This window comes from Nannobrachium achirus (assembly GCF_963921795.1).
Source record: "Nannobrachium achirus genome assembly, chromosome: 9".
NCBI classification, from domain to species: domain Eukaryota; kingdom Metazoa; phylum Chordata; class Actinopteri; order Myctophiformes; family Myctophidae; genus Nannobrachium; species Nannobrachium achirus.
The window spans coordinates 46,571,507-46,599,302 of record NC_137818.1 but is presented as its reverse complement, the minus strand read 5'-3'; the positions used below and the strand labels follow the sequence as shown (position 1 = coordinate 46,599,302).

Below are 27,796 nucleotides of genomic sequence, written 5' to 3'. Positions count from 1 at the left end.
TCAAATGAAAGGAGGATTTGATCTGAATTTATGTAACATTGCTGCCGGCTGTCTGTGTGTAATGTGTTCAGATCATAGCTAGAGGGAGCACAAATCAAGAGACTCAAGAATGAAGAGGGGTCAACTCTATTTATTTGTCAGTTAAGCAGAGACATTTTAGTATGGCATGTTCCGCAAGACAGCAATGAAATATAGGGCTAAGATTATAATTATAATATAATAATAGAGATACCATAAATATCACATCACATAAATATCACAAACTCTGTCCTGGTGATTCTGTGTGGTGTTAGGAAGACATCTCTGTTTGTAGGTGTAGTGATGGAGAATCAGATGCTTGAAACCTGGGGCGGCGGGGTGGGGGTGATTATTGTTGAGACATCTGAAATACCTTTTGACAGTCTTTGGTCAGTAGTATGCATTTATTAAGTAAGGAGATGTGTTCAGTGGCATCCTACCTGTGTATCTGGTTGTGAGGGTTCTGTTGTGGCCTTGAAAATAAAACATATTATTCAAAATGAGCAAGATGCAACAACATACACATCAATGTAATGTTTTCATTTAGATGTATCCTCTTACAAAAGTTAAAAGTTAAATAGAAGAGTTTGGGGAAACAAACCTGCACTATTCTCCATTCTGTGGAATAACAATGAGATCTGTCAGTTTATGACATCACAATAACACAGCAAGCATGACTATTACTGTACAAGCTGAAGTTTTTAGAAATGTAAGCTTACCTCCTCTTCTTAGACGGCACCATGCATATAGGGATAATGATATAATCACTAGCAGAATCACAACCCCAACAACAACACCAACAATAACACCAACATCCGTTTTTGAATTAGAACTTTCTCCACATGTAGAATCGCTTGAGTGATATCCTGGTTTTATTAGATGAAGTCCAATAGATTCACAGCTGGGAGAACAGAAGAAACATTGTAATTGGTATATGACCACTTTATGGTTTTATATGATGATGGTTGGAATTCACTCTTCTCTAAGTTACACTTACTCTGTGTGTGAGTGACAAGTTGTAAATGTACCATTTGAATATGTATCACCAGTACAGTCAGTGCACACAGTATCTGTAGAAGATGTTCCTAAACAAACACACATGGCATACATTGAAACCAGCCATTTTGACCAAACCATTTTGACTTCTCTATTCTGGTAGTAAAAATAACAAAAGATTGCAATCCCAACAACACAAGGTAAATTGATTCAGGTTAAACATAATGGCTACCGTATTTTAATAAAAAGAAACCTGTCTGATTGCATCAAGACGTTACTTGTTCTGACATCAGAAGTAGACAATTGTTGTTTTAAATCTCACACTCTATGACTTTTAAAGACTTTTGAAAATAGTTAACTACATGTTTTAATGGTACTATAGCATAGGAGGTGTTCGTTTTCATTTACATTTCTCAGAAACCAAAACAGTCAGCAAAGTAGGCCCTACTCTGTGTTTTGCAGAAATGACCAGTTCGGACTCCTGATGAATCACATTGGCTTCTTAAATCCTGAATTATTCCTTTCACTCATTTCTCTTGAATTAGACCCACCTCTTTGACTGATGTATTGACCAGGTTTGCATGTGTTGTGTCTCTGTGCTTCAATACAACCATCCTCTCTTCTGTCTTTACAATAGAATCCCTCTAGTGGTTCACACACTGCATCTGATGTTGTTGTGCAAGGCCTCTTCACCTTCATACCAGAAGCTGTTCATTACATTGAAAGGAAGTTAAAGATTTGATATCAGTTCATGTTCATTTGGTTTTACAGGAGTAGCCTACACCAGTAAGACTCCCTAATCGGGAGATAAGCGACCGTCAGGTCACATGTATACACCGCTTTGTGTGATTTTAGGGCAAAATCTGTAGGAGCAGTGTCCGAAAATGTTTTTGAAAAAATCGGCCTGATGGTGGCGCTAAATGGGACAGATCCATGTTGATGCCAGGACTCTATACCGCTTTGTGTGATTTTAGGGCAAAATCTGTAGGAGCAGTGTCCAAAAATGTGTTTTGCAAGAATCGGCCTCATGGTGGCGCTAGAAGAGGGCCATGTGAGAAGTGTGTGTGCAAAGTTTGGCATGGATCGGGGCAACGGTGGCGGCGATATGAGAAGGGGAAAAGTGTGACGTGTGACTTGACTGACAGACAGACAGACTGACTGACAGCCGGTGGAGGTTTTGATAGTAACTGTGACCTGACGGTCGCAATCAGACATTAAATGACGAAACATGTGATTTAGACTTGAAAAGCAACAGTATACAAATCATAAGGTGTATAATCCCTGACTGTGAAACCATTTATACTAAACCTATAATGTTTACAGAAAATGTACCTGTATCACAGCTGGTACATGAAAAACATTGTGTACGTCCACTAGGCTGGTCTAGGAAGGTTCCTTCATTGCAGGGTATGCAGGATGTACTGGAGAACTCTGTGCAATGTTTATGAACCCGGGCTCCTGTTGGACAGACCATTTCATTTCAGTTTATACTGCAGTTTCTGCAGTTTATACTGTAGGCAATCAGTGAAGCCGATGCATACAATCTCCCAAAGACACTTTTATGCGTCTTTCTCAGGCCCTTCTTGTCTTGAGAAAGCTCAGATCTTTTGAGATCAGTAGGCCACTTCTTCATGTATTCTACCAAGGTATCCTTGCTAGTGTCCTCTTTTATGCTGTGCTCTGCTGGGGGGGCAGCATCACGGCCGATGATAAAAACCGAATCAATAAATTGATTAAAAAGGCTGGCTCAGTGATTGGCCTCCCTCAGGATACTTTGGATATCACTATAGCCAAGCGAATGAGGACCAAATTGAACACTATTCTTTCCTTTGAAGGCCATCCTCTCTATAAGGTATTTAAGGACCTGCGTAGCAAGTTCAGCAACAGGTTTTTGATGCCTATAATATCTACTGAGCGAATGAAGAAATCCTTTGTTCCTGCTGCTGTTAGATTCCTTAGCGTTAACGTACATCGCTAGCTTGGTTTTTGGGAGGGTGACATGTAACTTGTAAAGTCTGTTATTGTTATTTGTTGTGTATTTCTATGTTTGTTTTATGTTGTCATTGATTTTGTGTATTTGTATTCGCTCTGGTGGCAAAACATGTTTCCCTTTGGGGACTAAGCAATAAACCCATACCATACCATACCATACCATACCTTGGGCTGATATATATATATATATTTTTTACTTTTTCGGTTCTCTGTAGGGGGGAAAAGTTGCTAGGGCCCAAGGTGAATGGGGGCCCTGAAAAGCCCCCTCCCCCTATGATGAACGAACATTCATTGGGGGCCCACACTGAATCCTTTTCCCCAAGGCCAAGAATTTGGTCAGACACCCCTGTCTGTAACCGTAAACTGTTAATTGGTCTGTCCAAAATGCCATTTGGTACTGCACACCTCACACACTTTGCACACAGAGTTGTGCACCGGATACTTTTTTGTGAGACAGACCGAGATTTCTTGATAGTACAGATAGATGTAACTTTCCTGTACAGGATGTAATCTCATAATACTGTTCACGTCAGCATGGTTGCCCGTTGTAAGGTATATTATGGTCCTTATTAACGTGTTAATCCAATCAGAGGGAAGCAACTGTTTGAAGTATTTGATGTAATGTACAGTACCTGGAATGTACCACATGGCTATAACTAAAGGTAACACAAATAATACATAATTTATCAAATAGATAGTTTTGTTAGTTCTTACCTGAGGAACACATTGAGCAGCATTTCTCCCCTATAATATACTCTGCATGGGGACAGGTGGTGGCAGGTCCAACATGGATATGTATCATAAAAATCTATGGACAATGAAAATATCATCAGTTATTCAGTGACGTTATGAATTAAAGCAAATCTGACTCAATTCGGTGTCTTTCTTTCTTTACCCTTAGCCTATTTATTCAGGGAGAGTCAAGGGACCCATTGTTATGACTCAGGACAATGAGTCATGTCTATTGTTTTGACTGGCAGCATTAAGTTAACCACTTAAACACTCTATCGGACAGTTTTCCCCCTGTCAACATCAAATCTCTATCCAAAAATATCCTCCCAAAAAGTAGAGGCGAATGTTCCCCCAGAATAGGTATGCTGTGTGAAACAGTGAAACCCAAATAAGACACCCACAACTAATGTTATTACCTAATAAACACAACATCTGTTTACTTGGTTGCTGTGAAAAGCAAGCAAGCATTATTTTTCCATGATGCCCCGAACTATGCACAATTTTAAATAGCTGAAACACATAGCTATAGTCGTTTCAAATGGCAGACAAGATACAACACACAAAACACGTGTAGCCTACTGTAAAAAAAGATTGCATAGAGAGAGAGAGAGAGAGAGAGAAAGAGAGACATACAAGCAAGAACAATATTTACCAGTAATGATCCAATCGCCCATCGTGTTCTTGGCATTTCATATGACATGTTGAATGCTTTTGTTTTCTTCATGGCAGCCATGAAGAAAACATACTGCCAGCGTCAAGGAAATGACAGTAGCCACAGTAACTAGAAAGGAGGTTCATCTGCATACAGTAGCTATATACTTTCATTTTCAAAAGTATGCCTGATTACGCAACATTGCCACTTCAAACCATAGGCTGCAAAGAGCCAAAATAAATATTGTCTAATGTCCCTTTGCGACAGTAGAAATGCTTCTCACCTGTGTACAGTATGGAGGGACCTTGATGTGCATTTTGATACTGTGTTCCATTATTATGCTTTGTACTGATTGATTTGCATTGGTACCATCTCCCGTAATTGTCTCAGGGTGTTTGCCAAGCTGATTCACTTGCAGTGCTGTGGCCTGTGGGTCTAGGGTTGTACTGTGGCATGGCAGCTGTGATATTAGTCTGACCATGCCAGGCTGGGCCTACAGTACATGCTCCCTTCACATTTTTGTAGGATAATGTGTGTTCCAAATTCTTGGAATTCTTGGTCATGAGTCTATATTGCAAGAGGGGTTAGTAGCACATCCAGCAAAAAAGCTAAAAAATTAAAAGAAAGAGAGAGAAATTCATGCCAGATGGAGGGCAGGATATCTGATGATGAGAATGGTGGGAAAAATATCATAATTTTAACAGAGAATGCAGACAAACAGATGAGTGGGACACAGTGACTGTAGTACACTAACACAGTAGCTATAGCTACAGATGTCTTCATGCTCCAATATTGAACTTACTGTAAGTCTACCTTCAGATTCACATGACTATTATTGGACAAGTAGGTTCGTAAAGAAGTAATTTGACCAGGTGGCTATAGTTAGTTACTTATTGGCAAGTCAAAATTATTATCTTGCCCTTTAAACATAAAAGAAGGCTGATTACAGGGGGGACTTTTTCCTCCTCCCATAGAGTGAATATCATGGCGTCAGTCAAGACCAACACCCTCTCCTCAGATAACTTTAGGGATTTAAAGACATTCAGAGAGACAGACTTTGCAGCAAAGTGAAGTGGTGAAAGTGACAAATGAACTCTTTTAAGTCTGACAAAGAGGGGGACTTTTGATCTCCACAGATAGTAAAACAAGAATCAAATAACACCTTTCAATTTCTAACAAAGCGAAAGCAGGCAAATGGGTTGAGTTTTTGAAGTTCAGCAGTAATCAACCATCTGATTATGTTGCATAATTTAACATTCAACATTCTCTCTTCAGATAGCTATAGGGATTTAAAGCAATGCCAAGATGAACATGAACACTCATTCACAGAAGCTACACAAGCTAGCTAGATCATTTTAATATAGTTTTTTACAGACTGTTTTAATAAAAGTGAATTTTGAAATCATTGTTCCGAGTCATCCTTCATTAGAACTCAGGGTTCAATAGAATTATGGCCTCTACAAATATTGTTATAACGAGTTGAAATATCAGAACATCTGCTGTCACAAATGGTTAATTCCTTGGTATGCGGTGCACACAAGCAAGTGAAATCAATCACTTTCATTGATTATCCCTTAAAAAATGAGCATTTATTTACATTCTGTTATTCAAGTAACATACTGTACAGTGTTGGTATCTGTGAGACATCTGCCACGTCAGTACTGCTGATCACAATGCATTTGGGTAGGGAAACACAATAAGATCCAATTACACACACACACACACACACACACACACACACACACACACACACACACACACACACACACACACACACACACACACACACACACACACACACACACACACACACACACACACTGTAAGTAGACAGGTATCCAACATGTAATTGCTTTGACATATCATTTCAGGTAGATAGTTTTAACAAAAACACAAAGACACAGTATAAACAACTTTTACAACACATTAAAGTAACGCAAGAGCATACTTAAAGTTAATAACAAATACCGTACATTCCACAAAGATCTGTTCTCTTGTTATACTTTGAACAGACTTCCTAGACTGAACCAGTCTAGGAAACATTCCAGCTTCATTGCTCTTTCTCATTGATTTGTCTGGCGAGAGGTTCACCAGATGCTGCAAAGGTTCTCTCTTTGATGAGATATGCACTCTATGTTTTCTGGGCTCTCTCCTCCACATAGAGCTGCATCTGATGAAGAGATAATCCAGGAAAAAAAGAACATTATTAAAACATCAACCTGGTACAATAGCGCCAGGGGATGATCGATGATCGGCTTGTGATGTTACTACTACCCAGGCGGTGATATTATACTTACTTTTACGATGTCAGACGTAAGAGTCTTCAGTGGAATGAGCCTAGGCTCCTGCATGTGGACTTCTTGCTCATCAGCCACTATCCATGGGAAGTCCTGTAGGCATAAAACCTTAATGTTAAATGTATTGATCACACTGAAGAAATCTGCTCTTATGTAAGAGCGGAGCACAATATGAACCTTACAAAGTGAATCAAGACATCTCACCTTGATGACTTGAATCTTCTCCATGTTGCGTGTTGCAGCCTCTCTGGTATGCACTAACACAGTAAACGAACACCCTACCACAAGAACAATGAAATAGCAAATGGAGTCAAGCCCGATTCATTCTTTGTCGTACATCGGTGTCGAAAATAGCAGATCTACAAGCTTGCAACATGTGCGACAAAGTATTAAACTATGGCTACCATAACTATACGCTGGTCTACTACTACTGATCTCTGAAAGTCCGAACTGTTCACATATTGCCTTTTAGTAGACGGCAATAAAAATACAATAGATTTATCTAATTTATCAGATTTTAGGTTTTCATCAAGCCTTGTGGTTTTCGCTTTGTCAAAACCCCCTGAACCATTTCTCTGTAAAGGCCATGGGTTTTTTTATTACGATTTTGCAGATACAGGCTTTATGAAAAAAACATTCAAAGAACCTATCACTGATCTGCAGCTACTCAGTCAGGGCCAGGGGTATATAATATATAAACTGAATGTTTGATGATTAAATGTCCTTGAGCTTGAGATACAAGTACATACTGGCTGACTAATAAACAAGACAACGGCCGGTATACCGGTGCATCATTAATGACATTAGTCATCTAGTCATCTACTGTAGATGTCAGCCGTCCATATAGCCCGATTCGACCGCCACTGACTTCCAGTATAAAACTTCCAAATAGTTTTTGAAAGTTAAATATTTGAAACTTCCTTGGCATATGAGCAACATGCACAAGACATTTGGTGCTGATCAGTCCAGCGGTTTGTGAGATTAGCCCCAGTCAGACAGACAGAACCACAGACCCTCTTCGAAACAGCTTGGCCTCTGCTGTAAAACCAAGAATGATTATCAGTGATGAAAAAGTGGTATCAAATCGATAACTAATTAGTAACCACTAAAGCTGCAGACTGCAGTGGATGGACATCAGTAGAAGACTGTGAGTTTATTGGTATGAGTATGAAGCAACCCTAACCCTAACCCTAACCCTAACCCTAACCCTTCATTTGCAAACAAGTGGCTTAACTACTTACATACACCCTAGTACTTTATTGTACAACAAATCACAAAAGTAACGCATTGGGAGCTTGTGGATCTGCTATTTTTCATTCCTTTTTTTACGTGTGTAAAAAAGGTATATAAATACAAATTTAAATCTACACATTTTCTCAAAATAGTCACCAGGGTTAATGTGGTTAAATTCATGTAAAAAGAACAGTTTGCTTACCTGGTGGATTGTTATTTAGAACAGCATCACACACGCTGATCTTAAGGATGAAAGCCCTCAGCAGCTGCTCTACGTGTGACAGTAACGTCTCAGAACTGTAAATCACAAAACCACACAGAGTTCAAATCAATGGCATTCAGTAAGTTCATAAAGCCAATGGCCTTTGACGGCATATGACAGACTAGTTAGCCTGCTGCACGTCATGTTGAGGATCAACAGCACTGAATAAGTAATACCTGTGTATAACCAACTAGACTCCAGGTAAACAAGACACAATTGTAACACTTGACTGTTATCACTTAGGCCAGCAGAAGTTCTGTGTTCGGCTGCGTAGGTACCGTAAGTAGGTAGCTGTGTGTGTCATCATTAACAGCCAATGAGGGACCAGCATTCCTGGTGATGCCAGTGGTGATGTCACTGGCATCGGCAGTGGTGAGCGCCATACTTGTGCACAAGGCGCAAGTTAGCACCTCGACAGAGTGCAGTTCTTGTTTACTTCTACAATCAGTAAACATCTCCTCAACTTTGATATATTGGTGTCTCAATAAATGTATTCAACAGTTTAGAATCTGTCTTAATAAGAGCTATATGGTTTGTTATGTTTGTGTTTAAACTCCAGCGTGACATGCAATGATGGAAAACGTAAACTAATTTGCCATAAACATTCTAGCCATGAAGAATCTGTGTATAGATGGATTTCTCAGAGCTGCTTCCATGACTACGATGACAAGCGGCACCACTTCGCACAGCGACAACGCAGCTACACGGCAGCGCTCCAGAAAAAGGTCTATACTCAAGGCACATTATGTGACATTACACAGTACCATACACTCATAAATAAGAATAAAATTAAATGAATTACCTAATGGACAGCAGCGGAGGCTGGGAGATCTCAAAGACAAATCGCTCCACTGGATGATGCTCTTTATCCATGATAACGACCACCACCTTCTCAGCATCATTCTGGTGGTGGAAATGGAACACAGGTGAAGTCCACTCCACACAGTGGTGGAGAGCAACTAAGTACATGTACTTCCTTCAGTATTTACAATTTTCAATACTTTTACTCCACTAGATCTCAGATTTAAAATACAATGGCAAAAATACAATGGCAATACTTAAAGTACCAAAAGTAATAGTACTTATTATTATTTAATTACCTATTTATTGAGTTGTGATGCCAAGCACTTATACAGGACTTTTACTTGTAACGTAAGAGTATATCTGCAATATTGCAGTACTGATGTACTTTTACTTAGTAAAGAAATTGTACTTTTCCCACCACATATCCATGGTACATGCCTACACTTTTCTAAACAATATACCTGTGCAAGCTCTGTTCCCTTACCTTCTCGATGAGTGGCTTCACACAGTGAAGAGTATCTTGAATATATTGATTAAGCTCGGGATGACATGACATCTAGAATATAAGTTCAACAGACACATACACCGTTAATAGACCTAGAATCAGCATTCAGGTGTACATAATAATAACTATTATGTTGTAATGTAGCCTACAGACTGCAGAGGTTTCTTGCTCCAGCATTATTACCTGAACAGGAACATTATATTTCTTCCTCTTCTGAAATATCCCAGAGGGGTACACTTCACGCACGTATAATATCAGATGAATAGCAACCTCCAGGAACTCACACAGAATGTCAGCCACCACTGGGGAAAACAAATAATAATCAAAAAGTCAATAATGTCAGCAATCATAATTTGATCAGCAAAAAGGTAAGGTAAATGAATGTCAAAGCGTAATCATCAACCCGTGTGTTTACCTTGTCCAAAATTAAGGTCCTGTCTCGTCAGAGTCGTCATTATGGCTGTTCAACGACCAACTAATTAACTGTTACACCAAATCTCTTTGAAGCACTTTCTCCCACTCGGTTTAACGTTTCTTATTTTTCGCGTGATTCCTAAACCCACCAGGATTGAGTTAAGACCCGCCTCGCGGAAACGCGAGGACTTCCAGGAGTGGCTGAAATCCCTGCCTGACACATGGAGGGTGGATAAAGTCAGAGGCATGAACTTGTACTTGAGAAAAGCCTGCATTTGCACAATGCACAGCTATTAATTTCTCACTACAGTGCTCAAAATAAACTGTGCAAAAAAAACTTGAAACTGACTTAATTGTTCTGTGCTTATTTAATAAAGGGAAAACTTTGTAACTTTGCTAAAGAGAAAAACGTAGCCTACTGAGAAAGCTATTAATTTGTCACTACTGTGCTCAAAATAAAAACTCTTACTGATTATCAGATACATTGTTATGGTTTGGATATGGCTTTGGGCGTATTATGCTGCGTGTATTATTGTAATAGATCAGTAGGTAGTACTTTGCAGTGCACTTGAGCGAGCAGCACTAACGTTCATGGGCACTTTTTATCGAGAGGAGGCGGGTCTTAACTCAATCCTGGTGGGTTTAGGAATCACGCTTATTTTTCATCGCCTCCATTGTTTACTTGTCTTGCACGTTATTGCTGTCCACTAGTGATGACGTAGAATTGAACTGCAGGCTAGACCGTTTTGTATTGCTGCCTCCTGCAGGTCATTTGAGGAATTACACAACTTTAGTGAAACAGGCAAGTTCTTGGTAATAAATATCTATGATAAATATAGGTTAGGTAGGCCTACTGTCTGAAGCAAAACCCCTTTCCTCTTTCCTTAAATCTACAACTGAGTTGTAGGTTGTACACATATTGAATTTCTTGTTGTATCTCTCTCTCTCTCTCTCTCTCTCTCTCTCTCTCTCTCTCTCTCTCTCTCTCTCTCTCTCTCTCTCTCTCTCTCTCTCTCTCTCTCTCTCTCTCAGTGACAAACAGTGTTATACTTTTAGTACCATTATATAATCGTACCATCTTTTCAAACTGTAAAGTATGCCTGAAAAACATTTATATATCTCATGTTATCAAAATATTTGATTACATTATCTAAAGAACTACAAGGTTATTACATAGTAATACATAGGTAATTAGCCAATGCAGATGATGATAGTGTTTGTCAACACATGTTATAACAGCCATTTAGAGGATCTAAACATTCATACTGATCAAATAAAATAAGCTGCTGAAGTAGGAACACGTGTTTATAGTTTATCTAATTATTTCTTGTTGTTTCTGAAGCATTAGGCTATTTGTGATGGATGGCACAATTGGGCATGACATCATCTAGGCCTATTTGCCATGATGTTGCTTATGTGATTGATTAAATAATGACTCATGATCATCATCATCATCAACAACAACAACAACAACAACAACAACAACAACAACAACAACAACAACAACAACAACAGCAACAACAACAACAACAACAACAACAACAACAACAACAGCAGGCTTTGCATGTATTTTAAACAAGATACAATTTAGTAATTTGTATCAAATGGTGAAGGAAAACATATCTCAAACATCTGGTATTGTTGTTTTGAACTATTAACAATGATTTAGACAAAGTTTTCTGTTTTCTCAGATGGCTCAGACCACCAGACAAGCTGCACCAGACCACTCACGTTGCCTTCAAAATAAAAGCCTTAGACGTTTCTCCTTTGACAAAATGTTCAAAACAGTACAAAGAAAGAAAGAAAAGATTACCAAAATTATCCACAATATTAATAATCGCAATTATAATTTGATTTACAAAATATGTATTATAATAAACCTTCTAAGACATATTCCGAGATAGTTATTGATTGTTTTTCCCCTCCTTCATATGTCCCCATATTCCTTTAACATAGGCTATTAATCTTACTATTTAAATACATTATTTCTGTTCTCATAGACATTTAACATTACAATGTTAAGTGATATAAATCATTTATTCCTCCAAGGGGATTTTATTTTGAAAATAAAACTAAAAGTTGACCACAAAGCCTTTTATTGCTGTTTTACTCCTTGGTTTGTTGGCACTGGTGCAGCAATGCTGATACAGCAGTAGCCTGCAGATACAGTAAAGATAGGAAGTTAAAACGGGTTTAGAACATGTTACACGATACATAGTATAAATAACACAAGCCTTGAGTTTTAACTCATAGTAATAGTGCATCCAGATGTTTTAGCGATGAGGTGACACTTGAGAAAGGTATGGCTCTGCTTTTTAATAGAACAAACACCACGATGTCCCCTTCATTAGAGATTAAATTGACTTGCGTTAGAGCACGCTATAGATGTATTGATTTAACTATTATATAAAGCTTTAGAATCTAAAGCTTTAGATTAATGATTGATGGCTTTAGTTGGCGAATCACTTCACATAGTGGCAGCGGTAGCCAGCCCACTTAGCCCAGTGGTGGGAAAAGTTTTTTTTTCTTTTTCTTTTTCTTCTTTTTTTTTTTTTTCAATGCTGCATTGTAGAAATACTCTGTTACAAGTAAAAGTCAAAATGTACTTGAGTAAATGTACAAAAGTATTGGTATAAAAATGTAGGTTACTTAAAGTAGGCTATCAAAAGTAGAAAGTAGGCCTACTCATTATGCAGAATGTCCCATTCAAGTTTTCAAATGTATGAAAATCCCAGCAAGTTGAAAATAGCAGATCTACAAGCTGGACCATTGCATAGACACACCTGTTTTTGTATCCTGCACATTACCAGTTTAATTGTCCTAACTACCAGTTTAATTGTCCTAACTGGTCAGTGATCAGTAACACATTAACTGGCCTTGGCTGAATGATCAGTGTAGGTTAAGGTTTACAGCAGTTGTAAAGCACAATGTACAATAATGTCCACTATGAAATACTCTGTGTTAATTTAACTCTGTCTGAGCATGTATTTTGTACATTTGCACACTCACAGAGTTGCAAATGCATAAATGTTGATCGGATGTCCTGACAGGCAGAAATGATCCTGATCTGTATTTGCAGGTTGGGAAACTCTGCCGATCATGCCGCTGGTGGAATTCATAGCAGGGACAATTTCAGGTAATATGAACATCTTTGGGAGGAAGATTAAACTTTAAAATTGAGCATAGTGCATACCGTTGAAACTGTGTATCTATGTTTGTTGACTTAGACATTGAACACACTGATCATATTGTACATATTTGTACTGTAGACATTGAGCACACCTTTGATACAGTATGTATTACGTGTACTTGTTACTGCAGGCGCAGTGGGACTGGCTTTCGGACATCCAGTGGACACCGTGAAGGTTAAATTATAAAACACAATACATTAATTAAACTGAAGCAAGAGAAGACAATACATTAATTGTGAGTAAATGCATGAAACAGGTTTTGTTTAATTTTCTCATGTTTGTTTCAGGTGCGCCTGCAAGCCCAGTCTATATACAAGGGGATCTTTCACTGTGTGACACAAACATACTCTCATGAAGGGGTAGGTTTCATTCAATACATTTATAGAGCAGCCAACCTTTTCTGGATCAGGGCCCACTTGAAAATCTTAAAAGCATTTGAAGCCCACACATCTGTCCACTTAACACGTGGTTGACAGTGGCTCAGGGGTAGAGTGGCCGCTTGGGAAACGGAAAGGTTCCGAGTTCGATCCTGGGTTCCCTAGAGTTAGTGTGTCGAAGTGTCCTTGAGCAAGAAGCTGAACACCTAATTGCTCCCGATGACCGGGTTGGTTGGTGCCTTGCGTGATTTCCTCAGCCGTCTGTGTATGGATGTGTATGTGTGAATAGGTGAATGTAATGCACAATCTATGTAAAGCTCCTTGGATGACGGTGCTATATAAATGCACCATTTACCACCATTTACCACTTCTAGGGCAAGTGTCAGTAGATTCATCAGGTAAAGTCAGCTGGCAGTATTGGCCTCTCATTGTGCTCCCTACCTTTCGAACCAATTGCCCACTTTCATAAGATGGGCAACTGGATATATATTAATAAAGGATAAAATAAATAAAATGTCCATATACAGTATGGGCATTCCCAGATGATGCCCTGTTAAGGTACATGCTTATGCCCAAATATGGAGATCCCAAGGCATCAAATCCAGGCCCTAACTTGTCAAGGCCCTGCTTGGCTTTACTAATTAACATACCGGTACGTTTTATGCCCATATATGGAGATCCCTGTCATCATATCTGGGAATGCCCATATTTGGTAATGCCCATATATGGGCATGTTTTGACATAACATTGTTGACTATCATGCAGGGGTCTCCATATATGGGTAACTGGTCCCATATACATCACTGGCCAGATGGCCAAGAATTGGCGCGACCTTGCCCTGAGGCGTCTTACTAGTTTTAAACTGTGACTAAAAAAACATATCTCTGTTATATGACCAATCATTATTTCGGGTTGTGATTTTCTACTCGACTGTTGTCCCAGGTCCATGGATTCTTCAAGGGAATGGCATTTCCTGTCCTCACCACGGGCATCACCAACTCTGTTGTATTTGGTTCCTATAGCAACGCTTTGGACTACCTCACTCAGTCTAGACGAAACGACCGTAGTCAAGGCAACCCCGCCTCCGCCACACAAGTCTTTACAGCAGGCTGTTTTTCAGGCCTTGTACAGGTAATATGGAGACTTGTAAACTCAAATGTTTGTACACAGAGATGGTTTCTGCATGTCTACCATCGCACACATACACATTTCTGTCTCTTTGGTGTGCAGTGCATTGAGAATCTACATTATAAATGAGATGATGATGATTATACCTGCTGTTGTCGCCCCAATACTTATACTGACTAATATTATTTTTGTGTGTATTCCTATGTTATAATGCTTCTGCTACTGTAACAACTCACATGCTCTCCTTCTGGAATCAAAACAGATTTTATGCTGTAACATTTTGAGTGGGTACACCATCGTTCACCTATTTAGGGACAAAGGACCCCAACCCGTAGCAGTGTTTTGTATTTGTGCTGTTGACCCACAGGACTACAAGCAGTGTGACTGATCAGATATGGCGAAATATTTTATGATAACTTTTTTTTTTACTTTCAGGTTGTCGTTACGGCCCCCAGTGACCTGGTGAAGGTTCGTCTGCAGGGTCAGACCAACACTGCCAGATACCGCGGGCCCGCCCACTGTGTCACCGTTATCCTCAGGGAGAAGGGTCTAAGGGGTCTGTATCGTGGAGGGCTGGCCCTCGCCCTGCGTGATGTGCCCTGCTACGGACTCTACTTCCTGCCTTATGAGGTTGTATGCAAAGCTCTGACCGAGAGCGGCAAACAGCCAGGTCAGTGCACAAGAGACATGTCATCATCTCTGTTGTGTTTGGAGGTTTTGAAGTTCTGCGTCTCCTCTCAGAGACAGTACTATGTTCAGTGAAACAGACATGAACACTGCCTGTGAGCCCAACAGCTTCTTGCTGAAAGATGTCACTCATTAATTTTACTAGTCTATCCTACAATGCTGTCCTCATCCGTCATCATCCAGTGAGCGGTTTGTTAACCTTCTCACTATCATTATTTCTAACCATGATGATTACCCAACCAGTTTTTTTACAATCTTAACCCAGTGTACTTCAGACCTGACTCATGAAATCTTTCAGCCTCATATATAGACTGCTTACTATTGCTTACTATTTATCAGAGCTGTAGACTTAAAACTAGACTTGGACAAATCATGAAAATCATGATTTGACTTTCTTGTAATTTGACAGCTTCAAGACTTGACTTGAAAATCTGACATGTCCTGGTAAATCCCAGAGCAATAGGCTCATTCAAATAACAATGCTTTAAATGTGACACTATCACAGGCTTACTGCAATTCTACCGGCTGCTTGGCAAAAAGTTCTGCCTTCTCTTACAATAATGCATTATTGGTCACTTACAGGACACCTGCTCCTAGGCTGAAATTCAACAAGTCAACTTGTTTGAATGCTGACAGCTACAATATGATTGTTGAATGTAGTGGAGAGTGACATGTCTAATGTGCTTAGTCCTGTATAGTACAATAAGGTCTGGTTAATATTTAAGTGTCTCTCTCCTGCATGTTCATTCTGACAAATCAGACTCTTTAATGCATGTGTGTAAGGCTTTTGGACAATATATTCATTGTGACGTTTGTCTTCTTTCCTTGATCAATATCATTCTCTTCCTTCAGGCACGTTTGCAGTGTTGATGGGAGGCGGGGTGGCGGGAGTGGTGACGTGGGCCTTCGCCACACCCATGGATGTGATCAAAGCCCGGCTTCAGATGTCAGGTGCCGGGGGCCGCGAGTACAGAGGCGTCCTGCACTGCATGAGGGTCAGCGTCAGGGAGGAAGGTGTCAGGGTCTTCTTCAAAGGCCTGCTTCTGAACAGCGTCAGGGCTTTCCCTGTCAACGCAATCACCTTCCTCAGCTACGAGAGTCTGATGAGGCTCTGGTGCCCACCGCCCGTGGGCTGACTTAAAAGCTGCAGCTCCCTTTGCCGTGGGGGAACAATGGAAGAACTGCTCAGTATTTTGGACCAGGGGAGACTGTGTAGAGGAAATCTCTGACAAACATGTTTGTTTGTTTGTAGGATCTGGGTGTTTAAATGTTTTGGGAGAATGTATGATGCTCTACATGTACTGTATGTAAGACATTAAGTATACAGTAGTTATTGGTCATGCAGCAGTGGTGTCTTAGCAAATGAAACCAACAATTCCAAACGCCTACCACAATGGATGAACACACAGTTCATCGCAGTGAAGGCATCGGTTATGGGACAGACCCAGCGGAGCGTTCAGTGTAGACAATAGAAAAATAATGTCTCTTAGCATCTCTCATAGTAATAACATGAATCTTTGCCAATTTATTACCCTCCGTTGAAACAGAAAAAAGAAAATAAAAACATAGTGCAGCGTGTGATAAAATTAAACTAAGCAATAATTGATTTGAATGACATTTTCTTCTACATTTGAAAATACATTGCTGCTACTTTGTCTAATTGTCTTTGTCAAGAAAATAGTAATATATTTCCTTTTTAAGCAATTCCCTGTCAACCACACGATGGCGACAGAAACCAGTTATGCTATCATAGTTATGCTAGTGAACTTCATCAATAATATCGCCTATGAACTATGAACTTTTACTTTTTTCAAATACAAACATGATAGAAAAAGGAGCATAAGACTTGTGACAAAGCATCATCCATTTAAGTTGTCAGTCTTTCATGTGTCACATCATGAGAACATTAACTAAATAATGGCAAATGGTCTTGTTTTGCTTTTTTGAGCGGTGGTCACACCGTCTCCTATACATGTCCGTGTGTGTGGGTATCCGTCCGGCCGTCCGTCCGTCCGTCCGTGTATGTAGCCTCAAGCATGCAGTACCTTTTCTGACCACACATGTTAAGGGAGGGGCGCTGTTGTTCTCACACACACACACACACACACACACCCACACACACACACACAGGGGGGAAGGGTGGGTCAGCATGTGTGGTCAAGTATTATTATTATTAACAAACTGAATGTTTTAGGGTCAAATAAATTAGAGTGTGTGAAGAAACTACAGCATTGTAAAGCACACTAACCCCGCTGCACCCACCCAGTAGTGCTGTTACACAGCCTCCACGACCACCGCTCAGTTCACACGTGTGATTTTTGAGCGGTGGTCACACCATCTCCATACACACACACACACACACGGGGGGGGAGAGATAAACCACCGCTCAGTTCACACGGGTGTGATTTTTTATTACAGTATGGTTTGCAATGCAAAAACAGAAGCTCCAAATGGTAGACCAAAGTGCAGTTATTTCTACATTATAACATTACATCTCTATGTACATCATATCGAGAGCAGAATTATATCCATTGATTATTACACCTTTCATCATATAAATCATCTTCCACCAAATATACAGTTCTAAGATGAAGAACAAAATGTACTCTTTTCCACATGTGATTTTTAGGATGCATGAGAATTGCAGATCATCACCTTCACCAAGTGGCGTTTTTTCCCCCCCAAACCCAGATACACAGGTAAACAAAACATAGGACAAACGTAAGAAATATATGCCACCATTCCTGTTCAGACCCTGATGTGCTGGTACAAAAAGAAAGGTGTTCAAGGTTAACGTGAAGGCAAAACTATGTTTACCACTTTAAACCGAGCGTCCCTGTTTTTGGCAAGTCATAGGCACAACTTTTTCAAAATGTTCAATTATAGCCTATCTACGTAGGCTATTCACAAATAACAGGGCTTAATCGGTTGAGGAACATAGAAAACAATTCATGTCCGGTCTGTGAGGATAGGCATCACAGACCAGGATCCCATTTAGAAAAATGTCATCTGTACAACACTGTACATTCTTTATTTAGCGTAAAAGTTAAACGTTGTAATTGTTCCAGGGCCTAGAACCATTACATTTACTCTGCTGTTAGAATGTTAGAATATTTGGTACCACTTTACATGAATAAACACATTAACAATGGATAGCTAACCTGCAACACGTTCGTTTGTTATGCAGTTCAGGTAAAGTGGTCCCAATTCCTAATGCATTCTGTACTGTTAAAACATCTTTAAAGCAACCAAGGGAAAGAAAACTAACTTAAAGGTGGTGGATATACTGTACCACAATAGAACAAAGAACAATGAGTCATGGACGACTGTATGCATTCCCAGAATGCAGTGTCTGTAGTTTAAATGGCATGTTGCTTTGAAAATGTGTCAAAAGGCGATGACTAAAGAAAAAGTGTCAGACAGGCTTCACTTCTCAAATACTGAAGCCCCACGCGGTTACAGTACAAAAGCTCTATACAGTCATGATTGTAGCCTGGACAAAGGCAGCAGTATGTTGCCACTTGCCAGTGACACAGAATTACCAAGGAACGTTATGATCTACTAGACTAAAGGTCCAACGATGTGAAAGATTTAAACAACCATCTTATACATACACCCGTTTTTGTAATACCACCGATAATTGATAATTGGGGGTGGGGGGTAAACTGGTAAACAATTGGCAAACTGGAAAGAAACGTTTAAAAAATGATTAAGACCAAGCAGCTAAGCCCGTCACAATTATTACGTAATTGTATGATCATAATTCATTTTGGCATAAATTTAGAATGGTTTCTAACTTTCTATTCCTCTTATGGAATGAGAGCTTATGGATCTGTTAATTGTTTTACATATTTGAAAGTATCATATTATTAAGTATAGGGCATGTTTCAGCCATAATACATTATTTTATTTGATCATTGGTCATTGTCAGTATTTTCTTATGTACATTTTGGTACTAAGCATATTTAAGTACCAATGAGTGAATTTAATACATAGGACCATGATGGAAACAAGTGTAATACTTTTCTTCTGTGTTTACAGTTTTGACTAATAAAGTATTCAATCAAAGTTATTTGTAATATCTTCCCTGTGCAATATTGTTTACAAAGACTAAAAGGCAAATAGGAATGCAATTTGTATTCAGATTTTCTAATGTTCAATTTCAAAAACACAAAAATCGTGAAAAGATTGTATGACAAATAATCGTCAGCTACAATTTGATGATTGTGACAGCCCAAACAGTAGCAACAGTGAAACGAAGGGAACACTTAACATACTTGTCCATGGGAGTGCTAAGTGCTTGTCCAAACACAACATACTGGTCTACAGGTATGGCACGTCCTTGTTTATCCTGACAGTGCTTATGTCAGTGAATAAAGGCAAGTTCACAATGGACCCTGAAAGGCCTCTCCAACTCTCAAGATGGAGAAGTTAAGAGGTGAACAAAACAAAAGTAAAGCTTTCATGAAGAAAAAAATTAAAAAAGGAATCCATGTGCACAGATAGTAGTGTAGTGGTGTTTCCTTCTAAAATACAAAGGTTATTTGTAAGGATCCTCTTTTCCAAGAATGTGTTTTCTTTGGAATGTATACAAGGGAAAACAAAGCCCCAGACATTGTTGTCCAAATAAACACAGGTTGGCTGCGAGATGTCCTCCCTCTTTTAATAGGCCTAGAATTATTGAATGCTTTAACACGTGAAAAATAGCAGATATACAAGCTCACAGCGCTTGTAGATCTGCTATTTTTGAAAAATCATGAAAATTAGAATTTTGACCTGATTCTATAAGTCTTTTGAATCCTTCTTAAGGTTTTTGGAAAAACCCTACGTTTCTATGTCTGCAATCTGGCCAGCCATCGTCAAAGAAAAGGTCCTTTTCACTTAACTGGAGCCCAGTTAGTCTGTTCTTGAGAGACTACTATGTCAGTAGTGCTCAAACCTTTTCATGTGAAGGACCCCCAAAATGATATTTATTTGGCCACGGCGGACCCGCATCTCAAAATATTTAGTTCCAGGGACCACCCAGAAGCAAAATTTGAGTTACAAACGTTTGCTTTGAAAATACATATATTCAAAGATTTGCACAGATTTTCATGATTTTTCAAAAATAGCATATCTACAAGCTCGCAGCTTGTGAGCTTGTATATCTGCTATTTTTCCACTGGTTAAAGCATTCAATAATTCTAGGCCTAAATGGGTTAAGCAGCATTTTAACCCCCTCAGCGTACTGTGGAGTCCACGCTACGACTTGGTGGCTTGAAAGTCCTGGTCCTGCATCAGCGGTTTGCTGTGCTGCTCAGCGGCCATGGCCCGCAGGGTCTCTCTCTGCATCTGCCGGGCCTTGTTGTACAGGAGGACGCCGATGAACACCAGGCCGGTGCCGACGGCGCCCAGCACCGTCACGTGGTTACTGAACACTATGACACTCAGCCAGATGGACAGGGCGTGCTTCACAGTACTGGCAACACTGGGGACAAGTTGGGAGTCGTTGGTGTCAATAACAAAATGTCAAATATAAACCTTAAACATAACAATGGTGAAGAACTTCAAAAGCAAACTTTTGGGATTCTAACCAGCCATTTAAGATTGGCCATTTTGGTGTGCTCAAATTTGAAGTCGCCTTTACCAACGTGACCTAAAGACCCACTTCCCCAAAAATTTGTTTTTTGGTTTGTTTGTTTGTTTGTCTCTTTCTTTCATTCTGTTTCTGTTTGTAATGTATTCGTCTCTCAATGGAAATATTGCAGGACTAGACGGTATATGTACATCTTGCTGATGGTGGGAGCGGGAGGTCAGAATTTAACTGTGGACGGTCAGAAATTAAACCGGAGTGGGAACGGGCTGGAAAGGCACTATACTGTAAATGCTTCATTTACCATTATAAATGCACCATTTACAAGGTTAAAAGAGAAAGGGTGTGGATACTATAGCACACTGAATCTGTAACCAAGTGTCTGTAATTGAAACATATATACTTCCATGGATATAAATAGCTAAAGTGACCGAGCAAATTAATCTTCTTCTGAATGTAGTGCTGTTGTTTTGAATTTGTATTATCTACTTCAGTACAGGACAAGTATGACCACCTTGTACTTGACACCTCCTGTGTCTTTTTAGTTCTTGACTTGTAGCCAGATACGAACTCATATTTCACCTTACCTGAACGTAACCGGGGAGATGCGCCCCATGAGAGCGTAGGCAGTGATACTCTGTAAGTGGAACAGGCCACCATCAAAGAGCAATAGCAGGACAATGTCATGACTGAGGATCAAGCTCTGGCCACTCTTCCCAACCAGTGGAACGTCCTGGGGACATAGTGGAGAATTGGGAACATGATAAAACAGCTGCTACTATACAGTAAGTCAAACTTTGATCCCATATACTGTTTCTAAAACACAATTCATTGCTGTATTGCGTGTAGGTTATTCAGCACAACCATGACGAAATATGCAAGACTACACCATGTGCCTGGAGGGGAACTTGGAAGATATTTATCTTTAGTTAAAAAAATATACTTCTTGGCATAATTATTGGTTGTGTAAGGATGCATAATATGTGTAATGTGCAATATGCGTTAACTATGTGTGTGCTGCTGTTGTTTTCAGTCTGTGCAGCATCTGAGTCCAAGACAAGTTTCCACACAGGAACTATTAAGTACTGTATCAATCAAGTACAGGACACTGACGATATTAAACAAAAATAGTATTAACAAGTCTGTGAGTCCCTTTTGTGGCACTGAATAAAACTCAATCAAGAAATTGATTTTTTCTCTTCCAATTTCAGCTTTACATCCAGAGTACGCTGAAGATATTAAACAAAAATAGTAACAAGTCTGTGAGTCCCTTTGCGGCACTGAAGAAAAATTCAATCAAGAAATTAAATTTTTTCCTCTTCCAATTTCAGCTTTAGATTCAGAGTCCGCTACCCCATAAATGTGAAGATATATCTCTCCGCTATGTAAGATTTTTCTGCAAGACTGCAACTCCAACTTCAAAGCTATCTCAGAACTGAGTATTTTCCAATTGATAGGCAATTGGTAGAACAAAACTCACAACTCAGGCCTTTTTCATTTTAGTCAGTGGTACAAGACTTCCCATAGCATACTTGTGAAACATAAAGTTATTATTATAATGAGTTTAAATAACTTTGACCTACTAAAAGAAATACCCAGGCCGGTATGAGCATGATGACTGCTGCTGCACTGGTGTAGAACTGCAGTTCTGGAGGGCTGAAAAAGACACCATGTTGCATAATAAACATTCATTAGATGCAATAAACACATTTGCATCCCATTTCAATAAGAAAATAAGTGTTGAACCATATTACATTGTAACGTATTAACGAATGAATAGTAGGCCATTTGCACAGCATAAAACAGGAATCAAATAACTGTTCAACCGGTCATCCTTATTTTAGACATGTCATTATAGGTGAACAATAAATATTATATATTTTTTATATAATAATATAAAATATTAAAATATCATGATTATGAGCTTGTAGAACAACAATTTTTTTTACCATTCATCATATGACCAAGTATAAAGAGCTTAGGTGGTTAAATTTCCATTTTACCTGAATTTATATGTGTCTCCACTTAGTAACTTCTTGGAGAACACATTCTGTAAACTGAGACACAGAGAGAGCGGTTGGTCAAGTCATCGTAGAAGTGTTACAGTGTTGTGACATTGTTTAAATTCCTGCCCTGCGTGTCGTACCAGTCCATGATGTTGGTGGAGAGAGCTGCAGAAAAGCCCAGCATGTTAAAGCTGACCTCTGTGGCTGTGCAGAGACCCAGGCCTGCCATGACAGGGAACAGGGACAGGTTCACCCAGAGTCCTGCATCAACGGAAAAGAACATGTGAACACACATACATTTACATTAGATCAGTGCTTCTCAAACCTTTTAGTTCGAGTTTGCCCGGGACCGAAACTAGTGAAAATAGCCGATTTACAAGCTCACAATGCTGGCGTGCAAGGCGTGGTGAGCTTGTAGAGCTGTTATTTCCACTACTTCTTAAACGTTTATTTATTTATGGTTAAATTAATGAATAATAACTTGTTAATTGATTTTAAAAAAAGTGTTTTCTCTGAGCACAAATGCTTTTTGTCAGCAACACCCTGCTTTAAAACCACACAGACACAACCTGGGAACTGCCCAGTACAACCACAGCCTTAAGGTCCTTTCCCACTGGGCACAATAAAGATAACGATTTGTCGGCGTTCACATCAATTATGATGGCGTTATCGTTGTGGTGTGGACGCTGCCGTCCACTTCCCCGTTATGGCGGCCCAGTGGGAAAGGGCCTTTAAACTGTTGGGGGTTCAGTGTCTTGCTCAAGGGCATTTCAATGTTGTTGAGAGCTGGTGAGTGAGTGTTGGTCATCCATTTCCCCTCACAGATTCTTTTCTCCTGGCTTGGTTACGCTTGGACACGTATTAGGAAAATGTCACCAATCATAAATAAAAGAAAACCCACTCTCTCTCGCTTTCTCTGCACACTTTTACAATGAAAAACATCCCATTTATTGTTCAGATGTGTGAAAGGATTTGTAGCCATTGAGATTGTTTGACATAGGTGGAGTCAGCTGTCAATCAAACTGCTTATTGGGTCACTCAACTGGGTCACCATTATGCATTTTTACTATTTCAAGCCACATTTGCAGAGGCTTTAGTGTTCCACAATAGGCTTAATACATGGTGTTAAACCTTTCTCTTTTACACTAAAACATCTCTGGTTATGAAAACAGAAACCTCTCTATAGGCTGAGGTCAATAGAGGGAATACTTTGTCATATAGAACCGGTTTGCAAACCTGTTTGTAATGGAACACATGCCACTCTTTGCCAACAAACAGCATTTTTATGGACAGTACTAAAGCACAGAAATGATAACAGAAGTTATCAGAAGATCAATAAAAGCAGTGGATCACACATCTATAGTGTTCTCATGTCTAGGGCTGTCACGATATGACATTTTACATGACGATTAATTGTCACTCAAATAATTGGCGATTAACGATTTAATTGTGTTTTTGTCGTTGATAATTACATTTCTGTTTGGCTTTTAGGCTTTGAAGTTGTACATGGTAGATATGACACATAACCTAAATATACAAAGAAATTACTGACATATTTGACAACTTACTACTTAAAAAATAACTTTGATAGTGGAAATAGCCGATCTGCAAGCTCACAACGCGTCGCGATGCGACGCGTTGTGAGCTTGTAGATCTGCTATTTCCACTATTTAGGAAATTTTTCAACAATGATGATTATGACAAAATAATTGCGATAATGTCAAATAATCACGATTAGACGATTATGTAATAATTGTGACAGCCCTAATCACACATCTATAGTGTTCTCATGTCATCTACCTGTGTATTCTCCCAGGATCAGCCTGGACATGATGACGGTGAAAATGGGCGCAGAACTCTTCACAGTCTCAGCGAAGGACACGGCCACGTTCTTCAGGCTCACTAAGCCCAGAACCACAGTGCTGAACCTGATGAATGGACCGAACAAGACAAGCAGGGAGTCAACACTAACGCTCTTAATTGTGAATTACAATACCCGGTTTTGCTTTGGTACCCGAGGTAGGGCTGTCACGATTATGACATTTTACGTGACGATTAATTGTCACTCAAATAATTGCGATTAACGATTTAATTGTGTTTTTGTTGTTGACAATTAGCCAGTAGCTATGCCCCTCCCAAAAAGCTTTTGTCCAATGCTAGCTTAGAATAACTTCCTGCTTGCCAAGGTTTGCCTTGGCAACAGCCTTGGCAAGCTGCCGGTTGCTAAGCTAGCATTGGACAAAAGCTTTTAGGGGAGGGGCATAGCTACTGGCTAATTACATTCCTGTTTGGCTTGTAGGCTTTGAAGTTGCACATGGTAGATATGACACATAACCTAAATATACAAAGAAATGAAGGACATATTTGACAACTTTACACTTGCGACGCGTTGTGAGCTTGTAGATCTGCTATTTCCACATTTTTTTAAATGTTTGAACATATATAAACATTTTTCAACAAGTAAACGATTATGACATAATCACAAATAATTGTGTTTTTATTTGTAATACCTGGGCCATAATGCAAATAAGGCTGTAAGTTGGGCTTCTCTGTATTCCGTCAGTGTAAGTTGGGCTTCTTTGTATTCCGTCAGGAGTGTGCCTGCCTACTGCCTATATTTAGAACCATCGTTTCAAACTTCACCACTAGTGAAAGTACATCCTGTCTGTTGTTGTTACAAATAAGTATTTTTGGACACTGTATTCCAATGGCTGTCAATGCTTCCACCTCTCCTGTTCAAAACCAAACCCTACATCCAAGAGCTTACCCTAACATCCCTTGCATATCCTGGGAACAAACTCACCTCATGAGCCCAACGAACAGCATGATCATGACAAAGTTGGAGGGATACTCGCTCCTGGACTTGTGCTGATACAGACAGCAGGGGACGAACATTTTCAAGCACCCTATGATGGTGGTGGAGAGCATTTGGACAGCACCTGGGAGTAAATACAAGATAACACACAGAATAGGATTGGTTTTGGAAACAGCTCCAATCAGACACTACATTTTACAATCTAGGCATTCAGCAGACAATCTAGTCATTACAGACATATCCCTGCCTGGTTGTCCCACACAAGCCGCCGTAGTCTGCTAAAAAGATGTTGGACTGTGTTTTGCCAAGTCCCGGAAAAGACATGTTGTGATTGGCCAGTACGGTCACTTTGAATGGCAGTTGTGGCTAATGCTCATCCCAAAACATGATTTACAAGACTGTGGCGGCTCGTGTTGGACAACCAAGGCATGGATGTGTTACAAGTGCGAATGTCGAGGTAGCAATTATCTCCAAAAATCGACACAGGCATAAAAGTCGTCTGCAAGGAAAATGGGCCCGTGAACCTTCGTCCGTCTCCTTACCCAGCATGCCTGGCTCTCCCTCCAGCAGTGACAGGATGTACTTGTTCAGGAACAGCGTGCAGAAGCTGAAGAAGTACCACAGGCCCAGGTACGTCAGGGAGCGCGAGTTCCACACGCCGGACTCGGCCTCGATCACTGTGGTCTCCGTCACCGTGATCTTCAGCACGTGTTCCCCCGGGAGGCTCTCGCTGCGGGCCAGCACCACGCGCTCCTGCCGGTTCCGAAACGGCGAGAGGAGGCTCGACAGCGTGTGCCTCGCGGGTTTCCCGTTCTTGGTCGGCATGATGATGCCTGGTGGTGCCCGAGGAAGATCCGAAGGTGTCCCAGACCCGACGGGAGCGGGCAAGGGAGGAAGGTGAGGAGGGGTGCGATGATGCAGGCTTCGTCAGTCCATCTTCTGCGAGGCCGTCCCGTCATTCCACTGGGCTACAGCAAGGCATGACTGAGGTTGGCAGGGCTCCCTGTGTCTGTGGCAGCAGAGGGAAAGCAAACACACTGTGTTATCAGCCTTCATTTATTTATATAGGATTACGTTTCTGAAACACTCCCTTCTATCCACTGTGTCCTCAAATGTCTTCTAATTACAAAGATCATCATTAGTTCTGAAGAAAATGCACCCTCTCCAAATGATCAGTTTAAGTTGAGAATGAGATGGTGTATTTTTGACTGATAGTTTAAACCAGTGGTTCTCAAAGTGGATTCAAGGGACTCTGTGGGTTCCTTTACGAACCCACAGAAAAAAGAAAATGGAACCAAATGGACCCGACTGTCAGAGTTAAGGGGAGACCTTGATATGTCAAAGTTTGAGAACCAATGGTTAAACCATCGGTCAAACTTACCAGCCTCTTTACAGAGGAACAACCTGTGTTCATGTATCCACACACTGATGGTACCTGGGAACCAAATGGACCCATGTGTGCAGTTAAATGAACATTGGGTGTTTTTAGTGTGTAGAAACAGAGAGATCACACTGATACGTGGCTCTGACTCTCTAATCTAAAACACATGCACAGGAAAGGAAACGTGTTGCTTCCATTCCGTTTCACATTCAAACAGCCTGCACACGTCAACATGGAATCCACACAAAACAGACAAACAAATAAATAACAAGTAGTTAAAAATATGTCTCACCGACACCCAGTGGATATTAATAGTGGTCTAAACTTGCAGTTTGCTCAGAAGAAGAAACAAAGTGGAATCCACTCACTGCGGCTTGCTGGCTGGCTGAGCGACAGGCGCCACCACCCCGGAATCAAAGTACAACACAACAATAACATGAAGCTAGCGTTGTTAGCCTGTTAGCTGCAGGGTGAAGTGTCCGTGCATGCAGCCCGCATCATGGAACAATGAGAAAGAAAGGCAGTGTGTGGAAGCGTACCGAAGCGTGTTGTGTTGTAGGCTGTACTGTCGCCCCTCGCACAGAAACACTGCATTCAGTTCAGAAGAAGCCAGCAACACCTCAGTCTCTGGAACGCTGTTATACCAACAATCAACAACAATAACAAACACGAGTCCTCTCAGTAGTAGTTGCTACTGTATGTGTGTGTGTGTGTGTGTGTGTGTGTGTGTGTGT

The 27,796-nt window shown here is 40.2% G+C and overlaps 4 protein-coding genes across 6 annotated transcripts; 1 reads left to right on the top strand and 3 right to left on the bottom strand.

Annotated features, from left to right (window-relative positions):
• Positions 1-257: 257 nt before the first annotated feature.
• On the bottom strand, positions 258-4,454 carry LOC308292051 (tumor necrosis factor receptor superfamily member 5). The gene is made up of 9 exons (XM_080734279.1): positions 4,391-4,454; positions 3,721-3,814; positions 2,347-2,472; positions 1,566-1,721; positions 1,016-1,103; positions 738-919; positions 620-636; positions 459-481; positions 258-344 (listed from the first exon to the last, which is right to left on the bottom strand). The coding sequence occupies exons 1-9, from the start codon at positions 4,436-4,438 to the stop codon at positions 290-292; spliced, it is 789 nt and encodes a 262-aa protein (XP_080590405.1). The 5' UTR covers positions 4,439-4,454; the 3' UTR covers positions 258-289.
• Positions 4,455-6,064: 1,610 nt separating this feature from the next.
• Positions 6,065-10,037, bottom strand: mad2l2 (mitotic arrest deficient 2 like 2). Its single transcript, XM_080734278.1, has 8 exons — positions 9,907-10,037; positions 9,675-9,793; positions 9,471-9,542; positions 8,985-9,085; positions 8,123-8,217; positions 6,892-6,965; positions 6,688-6,780; positions 6,065-6,560 (listed from the first exon to the last, which is right to left on the bottom strand). The coding sequence occupies exons 1-8, from the start codon at positions 9,944-9,946 to the stop codon at positions 6,522-6,524; spliced, it is 633 nt and encodes a 210-aa protein (XP_080590404.1). The 5' UTR covers positions 9,947-10,037; the 3' UTR covers positions 6,065-6,521.
• A 2,013-nt stretch (positions 10,038-12,050) lies between these two features.
• slc25a45 (solute carrier family 25 member 45) lies at positions 12,051-16,727 on the top strand. The gene is made up of 7 exons (XM_080733361.1): positions 12,051-12,205; positions 12,985-13,041; positions 13,227-13,270; positions 13,384-13,455; positions 14,416-14,604; positions 15,037-15,271; positions 16,141-16,727. Exons 2-7 carry the CDS (start codon positions 13,005-13,007, stop codon positions 16,422-16,424), a joined length of 861 nt encoding a protein of 286 aa, XP_080589487.1. The 5' UTR covers positions 12,051-12,205; positions 12,985-13,004; the 3' UTR covers positions 16,425-16,727.
• A 988-nt stretch (positions 16,728-17,715) lies between these two features.
• On the bottom strand, positions 17,716-27,742 carry LOC308291128 (solute carrier family 35 member E2A). Of its 3 annotated transcripts, none has more exons than XM_080733065.1 (9): positions 27,602-27,742; positions 26,224-26,690; positions 25,670-25,805; positions 24,667-24,794; positions 23,007-23,127; positions 22,864-22,917; positions 22,444-22,516; positions 21,448-21,593; positions 17,716-20,755 (listed from the first exon to the last, which is right to left on the bottom strand). In XM_080733065.1, exons 2-9 carry the CDS (start codon positions 26,504-26,506, stop codon positions 20,530-20,532), a joined length of 1,167 nt encoding a protein of 388 aa, XP_080589191.1. In that variant the 5' UTR covers positions 26,507-26,690; positions 27,602-27,742; the 3' UTR covers positions 17,716-20,529. The 3 variants fall into 3 exon arrangements, with proteins under 3 accessions (XP_080589191.1, XP_080589190.1, XP_080589189.1); XM_080733064.1 differs by lacking the exon at positions 27,602-27,742 and adding an exon at positions 27,431-27,550; XM_080733063.1 differs by lacking the exon at positions 27,602-27,742 and adding an exon at positions 27,355-27,460.
• Positions 27,743-27,796: the final 54 nt, after the last annotated feature.

Excerpts from the sequence above, each read along its gene's own strand:
- mad2l2 (XM_080734278.1), bottom strand. The coding sequence starts at position 9,946 with ATGACGACTCTGACGAGACAGGACCTTAATTTTGGACAAG. Across the intron at positions 6,781-6,891 it reads AGAAGATTCAAGTCATCAAG|GACTTCCCATGGATAGTGGC; the intron begins GTGAGATGTCTT and ends TTATGCCTACAG. Across the intron at positions 6,561-6,687 it reads TTACGTCTGACATCGTAAAA|ATGCAGCTCTATGTGGAGGA; the intron begins GTAAGTATAATA and ends TCTCTTCATCAG.
- slc25a45 (XM_080733361.1), top strand. The coding sequence starts at position 13,005 with ATGCCGCTGGTGGAATTCATAGCAGGGACAATTTCAG. Across the intron at positions 13,456-14,415 it reads AAACATACTCTCATGAAGGG|GTCCATGGATTCTTCAAGGG; the intron begins GTAGGTTTCATT and ends CTGTTGTCCCAG. Across the intron at positions 14,605-15,036 it reads GTTTTTCAGGCCTTGTACAG|GTTGTCGTTACGGCCCCCAG; the intron begins GTAATATGGAGA and ends TTTTACTTTCAG.
- LOC308291128 (XM_080733065.1), bottom strand. The coding sequence starts at position 26,506 with ATGCCGACCAAGAACGGGAAACCCGCGAGGCACACGCTGTCGAGCCTC. Across the intron at positions 22,517-22,863 it reads GGAGACACATATAAATTCAG|CCCTCCAGAACTGCAGTTCT; the intron begins GTAAAATGGAAA and ends TGTCTTTTTCAG. Across the intron at positions 21,594-22,443 it reads CGGCCTGGGTATTTCTTTTA|GACGTTCCACTGGTTGGGAA; the intron begins GTAGGTCAAAGT and ends CTATGTCCCCAG.
- LOC308292051 (XM_080734279.1), bottom strand. The coding sequence starts at position 4,438 with ATGTCATATGAAATGCCAAGAACACGATGGGCGATTGGATCATTACTG. Across the intron at positions 3,815-4,390 it reads GGGCGATTGGATCATTACTG|ATTTTTATGATACATATCCA; the intron begins GTAAATATTGTT and ends CATTGTCCATAG. Across the intron at positions 345-458 it reads CCTCACAACCAGATACACAG|GTTTCAAGCATCTGATTCTC; the intron begins GTAGGATGCCAC and ends CCGCCGCCCCAG.